This window comes from Paracoccidioides lutzii, assembly GCF_000150705.2.
Source record: "Paracoccidioides lutzii Pb01 unplaced genomic scaffold supercont2.12, whole genome shotgun sequence".
In the NCBI taxonomy this organism is placed as follows: Eukaryota; Fungi; Ascomycota; class Eurotiomycetes; order Onygenales; family Ajellomycetaceae; genus Paracoccidioides; species Paracoccidioides lutzii.
The window spans coordinates 109,674-119,446 of NW_015440958.1; the positions used below are offsets into that span (position 1 = coordinate 109,674).

General features: G+C 40.0%; 1 protein-coding gene across 1 annotated transcript; it reads left to right on the plus strand.

Moving 5' to 3' along the window:
- Positions 1 to 7,713: 7,713 nt before the first annotated feature.
- PAAG_11913 (hypothetical protein) lies at positions 7,714 to 9,224 on the plus strand (the record flags this gene model as incomplete). The annotated part of the gene is made up of 2 exons (XM_015847478.1): positions 7,714 to 8,669; positions 8,885 to 9,224. The coding sequence occupies 2 exons, from the start codon at positions 7,714 to 7,716 to the stop codon at positions 9,222 to 9,224; spliced, it is 1,296 nt and encodes a 431-aa protein (XP_015702868.1).
- Between the last annotated feature and the right edge of the window lie 549 nt (positions 9,225 to 9,773).

The following is a 9,773-nucleotide window of genomic DNA, read 5'->3' on the forward strand; positions in this document are numbered from 1 at the left end:
GATATGTATACTCAAGACTGAAAGAAATGGCAGCAGCTCAAGTTTACCTCTGAGTTGAGAATAATAAGGACAAGATCAACTTCATGATAGAGAGCTTACTGAAGCAGACACACATGCTCTTTAGTGATTTTGCATAACAGGAAAAGGCTATGCAAAAGCTCAACAATCTATGACAGAGTAGAAGAGCTCTTTTTGACTTTCTGCCTGAATTTAATCAGCTATTGCTGGAAGCTGGTGGTCATAGATGAGATAATCACATTAAAAAGAGGTATTTGAAATCCACCATAAGCATGGAGCTGAGGTAAGGCATGATGAGTGTAAGAGAATCATCTCTCTACAAGAATTACTGTAAGAAGCTTAGATTAGTTGATCATCAACTCTCTGAGCTTAAGACTTTAAGACAGTGATCTAAATATTGTGAGGACAGATCTTATTCAGATCATACAATATCTAATTTACACTTTTCACTTCATCATGCTGTCCTTAATCAATGAAATCAGTTTCAAGCTTCCACTGATGATCTGATAGATCTTTCTCCTGGTGCTGTGACTCTAAGTGCTCATCACATTAAATTGATAAATCAGACAGAGATTAATCAATAAAGAGAGCAAGGCCTGTGCCTGAGATGCAGAGCTGGAGATCATATAATTAAGAGCTGTCTGTTCAAATCTTTCAGATGCTCTGCCACTCTTACAATAGGTAAAGTGATCTCCAAGCCAGTACTGGACAATGACAATATGGATATGAGTGAGAATTCAGGAAAAAAGTAACTTCAATCTAAAGACACTGGAAGAAGCAAAATAAAAAGCTTATGAAGAAGCAATGAAGAAGATTTAAATCTAAGATGATATTTAAACCCTTCATTATCAATGCTTTAATAGATAATGCCTTTTCAACTAAAGCAATGATAGACATTAGATGTAATGTCTATGATCTTATTTCTCAATTCTACATTAACAAGTATAAGCTTCTATGCATTGAAATTGCTTCTGTTAAAATGATTAGCTTTGAAGACTCTATGAGACTCTCTACAAAGATGATGACTGGTATTCAAATTGATATAGATGGTCATATAACAGGCCTTTCTCTATGTGATGAATGAGTTACATGATCATGATATATATCTAGATGACCTCTGGCTGGCTCAGCAAAAGATGACTATGATTCCTTATGAAAGAATTATGAGATTTGAAGAGAGTGGCATAGAGGTAGAGCTGTAAAGGGTTAAGCTCTAAGAACTAGAGACTAGTCCTCCTATATAACAAGGACGAATTGCTTGAGAAAGGGAAGAAAAGAATGAGATGAGAACTCAAGCTTAAGCAAGCTCACGTAGCATGATCATATGCGCATGTGCAAATGATGGCTAGGCTGAGTCAGCCAGCCAAAGCAAATAAAAACTAGGCTGAGTCAGTCAGTCAGAGCAAATCTAGTAGTTTAATCTCTTGTAATACCCTCTTTCTCCCTCTTTGTTGCAGGCCTTTACAACTATTTAAAGTCCTCTTTACATCTAATTTTGCCTACTGAGAGGTCTTCCAAGCATTCAAGGCCTTTGTTTCTTGTAGGAAACTCATATCATTCCATGTAGACTCAGCCCAACTTACTCATTTAATGAGGTATTACTTTTTTCTCTGATAGATTCATTCACTCTGAATTTTCACAATCTTAAACTTAGATCTTTCTGAGATCTCTATAGCAGGTGACTGCCAGTCAGTTTGTCTCTGACTAGGTAGAGAATCCATCATCACAGCATGTAGAAGCTTTATATTAAAGATATTGTGAATGTCAGATGAGACATTCAGTCAATAAGCATGAGATTCTATCTTTTCTAGCACAGTATATTGATTATATTTCACATTCAGCTTCTTGTACAAGTGATTAGTTCTCATATTCTCTAAGCTCAACCAGACCTTATCTTCAAGTTGAAAGCTTGAAGCTGAGTCTCTTCATCTATTCATATATTTCTCTTGAGATTGCTAAGCATTCATCATCTTTACTTGAGCTCACTTCAACACTTCACAGGCCTTCCTCATATAATTATTTGCAAACTCAATGGAATTACATGATGTTTCAATGAGGGGTGCATTGGCTATATCAATAGAAAAGATGTGGAAAAGATACATTAAAAAGAATGAGATCGCACCCATTGAGGCAGCTATAAGGGGTTGAACCCCTAGATTTGCTCTGGCTGGCTGACTCAGCCTAGCTATTGTTCACATGTGCACACATGATTGTGCTACATGAGCTTGCTTAAGCTCAAGTTCTCATCTCATTCTTTTCTTCCCTTTCTCAAGCAATTCATCCTTGTTATATAGGAGGACTAGCCTTTAGTTCTTAGAGCTTAACCCTTTACATTATGAATTGCTTCACTTCTTTCATTGATAAGCTACTAGAAGTCTTAATTCTATATTATTAAGCTCAGCAAACATGCTGACATATGATATACTATTGAAAGTCTTAAATCTTGCATCATAAAGTTCAGTGATAGTACTGATATATGAATAGACTGGGTTAGCAATCATGCTAACAAATAAATGAGCAACATTGAAAACATCTAGTTGAATGAGATAAAGCAGCAGACTTGTACAACAAATGGATCAACATGAAGCAATGAGCAGGGACGCCCCCAGCAGCTTTGAACAACAATGAATGGCCTTTCTTCAACAGCAGGAACAGGTTCATTGTGAGAACAGGAATTTAATAGCAGCTCAGCAAGCTGAAATAGCTAATCTATGACAAGCTTTGAACATCTCAACATGAATCCTCTCTCAATTGAATCTGCAATCACTCATTGCAGTCAGAAGATCAAAGATCAAGCTACCAGACTGCAAGAAGTATGATGATTCTAATCTGAAGCACTACTCTCAATGGAAGCTAAAGCTTTAATCAAAACTTAAGATTGATAAGAAAGCTTTAGGTAATAATGAGAAATGTGCATGATATGTGTACTCAAGACTGAAAGAAATGACAGCAGCTTGAGTTTATCTCTGAGTTAAGAATAATAAGAATAAGATCAACTTCACAGTAGAGAGCTTACTGAAGCAGACATGCATGCTCTTTAGTGATTCTGCATGACAGGAAAAGGCTATGCAAAAGCTCAACAATCTATGACAGAGTAGAAGAGCTCTCTTTGACTTTCTGCCTGAATTTAATCAGCTACTGCTGGAAGCTGATGGTCACAGATGAGATGATCACATTAAAAAGAGGTATTTGAAATCTGCTCTAAGCATGGAGCTGAGGGAAGGCATGATGAGTGTAAGAGAACCATCTCTCTATGAGAATTACTACAAGAAGCTTATATTAGTTGATCATCAACTCTCTGAGCTTAAGACTTTAAGACAGTGATCTAAATATTGTGAGGACAGATCTTATTCAGATCATACAACATCTAATCTACACTCTCTACTTTGTCATGCTGTCCTTGATCAATAAAACTGATCTCAAGCTTTCACTGATGATCTGATAGATCTCTCTCCTGATGCTGTGACCCCAAGCACTCACCACATCAAATTGATAAATCAGACAGAGGTTAATCAACAAAGAGAGCAAGGCCTGTGCCTGAGATGTAGAGCTAGAGGTCATATGATTAAGAGCTGCTCATTCAAACCTCTCTGATGCTCTGCCACCCCCACAATAGCTAAAGTGATCCCTGAGCTGGTACTGGACAACAATAATGTGAATATAAGTGAGGATTTGGGAAAATAGTAGCTTCAATCAAAAGACACTGAAAGGAGTGAAATAAGAAGCTTATGAGAAAGCAATGAAGAAGATTTAAATCTAAGATAATATTCAAACCCTTCACTGTTAATACTCTAGTAGATAATGCCTTTTCAACTAGAGCAATGATAGACAGTGGATGTAATGTCTATGATCTTATTTCTCAATTCTATATTAACAAGCATAAGCTCCTGTGTATTGAAATTCCTCCTGTTAAAATGACCAGCTTTGAAGACTCTATGGGACTCTTCATGAGCATGATAACTGGCATTTGAATTGATATAGACAGTTACATAACTGAACAAGCCTTTCTCTATGTGGTGAATGGATTATATGGTCATGATATGTATCTAGATGACCTCTAGCTGGCCTAGCAAAAGATGATCATGATCCCTCATCAAAGAATTGTGAGATTTGAAGAGAGTGGCATAGAGATAGAGTCTAGTTCAAATGCAAAAGCTGATGTGATTCCCATCTCTGCTGTAAACTTCTCTAGGCTTGTGAGCACTCAAGAGAAGTGAAACATCAAGATCTTCACTTTCAGTTTAGCTAACATTCAAAAGACTCTAGAAGTGAAATCAAAGGTTGACCCTAGAGAAAAGCTGCCTGAACATTATCATGAGTTTTTGAATGTATTTGATAAGGAAGCTGCTGATGCTCTACCCCTACTTCATAGCCCAGATAGAGATCATAGGATTGAACTAATTAAAAAGATTAATGGTAGCACAGAACAACCCACTTGAGACTCATTATATAATATGTCTTGAGAGAAACTACTGACTTTGTAAAAGACTCTTATAGATTATATGGATAAGAGTTTTATTAGAATGAGCAACTCCTCTGCAGCTGCCTCTGTACTATTTGCAAAGAAGTCTGAAGGTGAGCTAAGATTCTGAGTGAACTATTGAGCTCTTAACAAAATCATCTGAAAGGATTGATATTCTCTATCATTAATCAGTGAGACTCTACAGTGAATTAAACAGGCTAAATGATTCACTAAGCTGAACATTATTGCAGCTTTTCACAAGATTTGAATCACAGAAGGTGATGAGTGGATGACAGCCTTTAGAATCAGATACAGGCTATTTGAGTGGCTGGTTACACTCTTTGATTTGGTCAATGCTCTGAGCACATTTCAAAAATATATCAACTGAGCATTATATGAATATCTGAATGACTTTTGCTCAGTCTATTTAGATGACATCTTGATATTTTCCTCAAGAAGCTTACAGGAGTATTGTGAGCATGTATAAAAGATGCTTATGCATCTATGAAAAGCAGGCCTACAGGTAGATATCAGAAAGAGTGAGTTCAAGATGAACAGCACAAAATATCTTGAATTCATTATTGAAGAAGACAAGGATATATGAATGGATTCAGAGAAGATTAAAGCTGTTTTGAAATGAGTGACATCTACTACTTTTAAAGGTATATGAGGATTTTTAGACTTTGCCAATTTCTATAGACAATTTATCAGAGATTTCTCAAAGATTGTGATCTCACTGATGATTCTTACATGCAAAAATATTTCTTTTTATGAATGAGCAAGGCTGAGGAAGCTTTTAAGCATCTAAAATCAATGTTTATCACTGCTCCAATCCTGCTTCAATTTGACTCTGATCATGAGACTATATTGAAAATGAACTTCTCAGGTTACATCTCAGAAGAAGTGCTGCTACAATATGATAAGCAGAGCATTCTATGCTCATGTGCCTTCTTCTCTTGCAAGCATTCACCTGCAGAATGCAACTATGAGATTCATGATAAGGAGTTATTAGCAATAATTGAGTGTTTAAAGAAATGAAATGCTGAGCTATGAAGTGTAAAGAAATTCAAAATTCTCAAAAATCATAAGAATCTAAAATACTTCATGACTACATGCAGACTAAATAAAAGACAGCTATGTTGAATAGATATTCTCTATCAATTCAACTTCAGAATTGATTATCAGTCAGAGAAGTTGAATACTGAATCAGACACTTTATCATGAAGAGAGCAGGACATGCCACAGAGTGCTGATGATGAGAGAATCAAGCAGAGGCAAGCTCAACTACTTAAGTTTAATGTACTGGCATCTGAAATGAAATCAATAGTGACTGCTGTCAGCATGAAACTTGAGATGTCTCTTCAAGCTCAGTGAAATAAGACTCACAAAAATAACAAGATTCTGCAGCATTTAAAGCAGACTCTTTGTGAGAAAAGATTTAGATTTTCTTCTGAACTTAGCATTAAGTCTTTCATCTCTGAATGCTCTTTAAATGAGAACAGAGAGCTTCTCTTTTGAGGTCATAAGTGAGTATCAGACTTTGAACCTCTTCAAACCAGGTTAGTGCACAAGACTCATGACTCATCTCTTACTGATCATTCTGGGTGAGAGCAAACAGCATAAGTTCTAAGATATGAGTTCTACTGGTCAGGCTATGCTGCTGATGTGAGAAGAATGATCAGAAACTGTCATCTTTGCAGATTAAACACTGCATAAAGAGATTGATAACAGAAACTGCTTAAGCCTCTTCTCATTTCTAAATGTATATGACAGGAGCTTTTCATGAACTTTATTATGAACTTATCAAGCTCTAAAGAATACATAAACATCATGATTATAACAGACAGACTGATCAAAGAGATTATATTAAAAGCAGTTAAGAAAACTGATGTGAAGACAGTGACTAGAGTGTTCCTTCACAACATCATCTCTCAACATGGCATTTTTAAGGCAGTAGTGTCAGATTGAGAGTCAGCTTTCATAAGCATGTTTTGAACTCAGGTGTGTGAGAAATTAGACATTAAAAGATGACTCTCCACAGTCTATCACTCAGAAACTGACAGAGCTACAGAGCAAATGAATCAGACTCTGAAAATCTACCTACACAAGTACATTAGCTTTCAACAGAATGACTGGCATGAATGACTCCCTCTAGCAAAGCTGATCATCAATAATAGAGATGCTGCCTCAACAGGTATGAGCTTATTCTTTTTAACACATCTTTTCCATGTCTCCTTCATTGATATAGCTGATGCACCCTTCATTGAAACATCACATAATCTCATTAAGTTTGCAGATGATTATATGAGAAAGATCTGTGAAGTGTTAAAGTAAGCTTAAGTAAAAATAACAGATGCTCAGCAATCTCAATAGAAATACATGAATAGACAAAGAGACTCAGCTTCAAGCTTTCAACCTGGAGATAAGATCTGGTTGAGCTTAGAGAACATGAGAACTAATCATCTGTGCAAGAAGCTGAACACAAAATACAATCAATATACTGTGCTAGAAAAGATAGAATTTCATACTTACTGACTGAATGTCTCATCTGATATTCACAATGTCTTTAATATAAAGCTTCTACATGCTGCAGTGACAGATTCTCTGTCTAGTCAGTGTTAGGCTCAGCGTCCGACCGAGCCCGACCGAAGGCCGGTGCCCGGTTAGACTCGACGTCGGATTAAGCTCGGCGCCCGATTAGGCCTAATCCATATCACGTGACCACACGACCATGCAGGTGGTTATAATCCACGCAGGCCCCCAGCACCCCCTTTCATCCCATCAAGCTTAGTATTTCGTTATATAGCAGTTAGCAACGCAGAGAGTCTTTCTTCTTATGCAGCTCGCATTCGCTCCCTAACACAATACTAAGCTTCCCTTCTACCTTCTCACTCAGGTTTCAGCAGAAAACTTGAGTGCCTCAGTTGAATTAGAACCTGCTAGTTCAGAGCCTGACAACGTGTCAGATCAACTGCTAAGACAACAGCACTGTTGAAGACAACGGCTCAATCCAACATCAGATGGCCACCACAGGCTCCCAACCCCCTGGAAGGGGCCGAAAGGACTGGTGATACCTCCTAACAAGACCAACTGACCAACCACGCGTCTCAATTGAGGAATTCAGAGAGGCAATCCACTCGGACAGCGACCGTGTTTATAATGAGTTGGCGGCGATCTTCGATGGCATCTTTGACGATGAAAAAACACTAAGGGATACAATCACACGTCTGAGGATGGAACGGAACAACGCCACTGACCAGGCCGCTGTCAAGCAAAGCCAGATTGATGAGCTAATTGCTGAACGCGATGAACTTAGCCACACCCTGATCCGCATGACAGTCAGCAACCAAGCAGCAAGTCGAGGTGTCACCCCCTCTGAGACTACCCGGAGGTCTGTCAAGATTGATGACCCAAAACACCTCACTGACGGCAAGGAGCCAAAATTTGAACACTGGCTCTCCCGGATGAAGAACAAGCTCCGGGAGAACGCTGACCACTACCCTACTGAACGCATGAGGATTGCATACATCGAAAACCAGACTGATGGGGACGCGGCACGTCACATTGCGCCCCATATGGAAGAGGACCACCCCAAGCGATATCAGACTGCAGAAGAGATATTTGAGCACCTCAAGTCAATATATGAGGATGCTAACAAGCTGCAAAATGCCAAGAGTGATTATCGCAAGCTGATTATGCGCAATGGGGACAATTATCATGAATTTGTCACAAAATTCTTACACCTGGCAGGTGAGGCCAAGATTGCCAGGGGGGACTACAAGACAGACTTCAATGACAAGCTGTCCTTTGACCTCCAGAAGATGGTAGCAGTAGCCAATGCGACCACTGATACATATGCTGAGTTTCAGAAAATCTGTGCGCAGGCAGCTCACACCCTCCAGACAATCAATGCCACCCAGAAATCAAAGAGCTCGCGGGGAAATGGGCCTAATACCTTCAAGCAGAACACCCTGCGGACCGTCAACAGTCAAACACCCCCCAGCATCTCTACAACAAAATCCCCTACTGTGAAGGAGGCCTTGAGCTCTCGTCCGGATATTCAGTGCTACTACTGTAAGGAAAAAGACCACATTGCCAGGAACTGCCCTGCAAAGCAGAAGTCCCAGCAGGTGATTGCTGAGCTCACAGGGAATGATGCCCCTGAGCCTTCAGCAGATTCGGGAAAAGAGTGAGCCTGAGAGAAGACTCCACCTCAGGTAGTTCAATAGTCTGTGAGAGGTTTGAGATGAAGGACTTGATTGGGGGGAAAAGCTTTAATGTGCCAATCAAATTAGCCTACAATGGAATTGCTACTTCTACAAATTCTCTTGCTGATACTGGAGCAAATGGAGCGAATTTTATTGATACCTGATATGCCATAGAATTGGCAAGATTCTTTGATAGGAAGTTTCAAGAACTCCCATTCAAATGCCGCATGAAGGGATACAATGGCGCCCCCGGCGGGGTGATAGACCGCACATTGACCCTAAACCTCTGGGTGGATGGCCGGAGATTTCAGAATGTCCCTCTGCTGGTAACAGACCTAGGCCAGCACCCTGTCATCCTGGGACGGAAGTGGTTGGCAGCACAGGATATATGGCTTGATGTTAAAAACCAACGCCTGGTTTGGCCGAGTGAACGGTCTATCCCTGAACAGGTGGCGGAGCCAATGTTGAAGATAGTACCCTGGTCAGTACTGAAGCGCCCAGACCCCAAGCCTGAGCATCAGGCGGATGTGGAATGAAGAGAGATCAAGCTGGATGAGGAGATCAGACAGGAGCATCAGGCTCAGCTCCGCAGATTGAAAGGGACCAGCTCAGTCGTGATGCCTGAGACAAGGCAGGGGCTGACCTGGGAGGAGACAGCACCACAGATGATGGATATGAACTTCATTGGGGCTGCTTCCTTCCATGGTTATATGAAGAACAAGAAGTCAACAGTCTTCATAACCAGTCTGTATGAAATTGATAAACAGCTTGAGGAGAAGCGGGGTTTAGTGGGAGCTGAGGATGAGTCTGATGAGGAGCTGATCAGCAACTTACCAGAATGGTTGAAAGGCCGGGAGGACTGCTTCTCAAAGAAAGCATCAGATGAACTGCCCCCCCTACAGAAGAATGTTGATTTTAAAATAGAGCTCCAGCCTGATGTTGACCTCACCCAGGGCATTGGACATGCGCCTCTATATAAGATGAATCTAGAGGAACTAGAGGCAGTGAAGACCTATCTTGAAGCCAACCTAGCAAAGGGTTTCATCACCCCAAGTTCAGCCCCCTACGCCTCCCCAATCCTGATT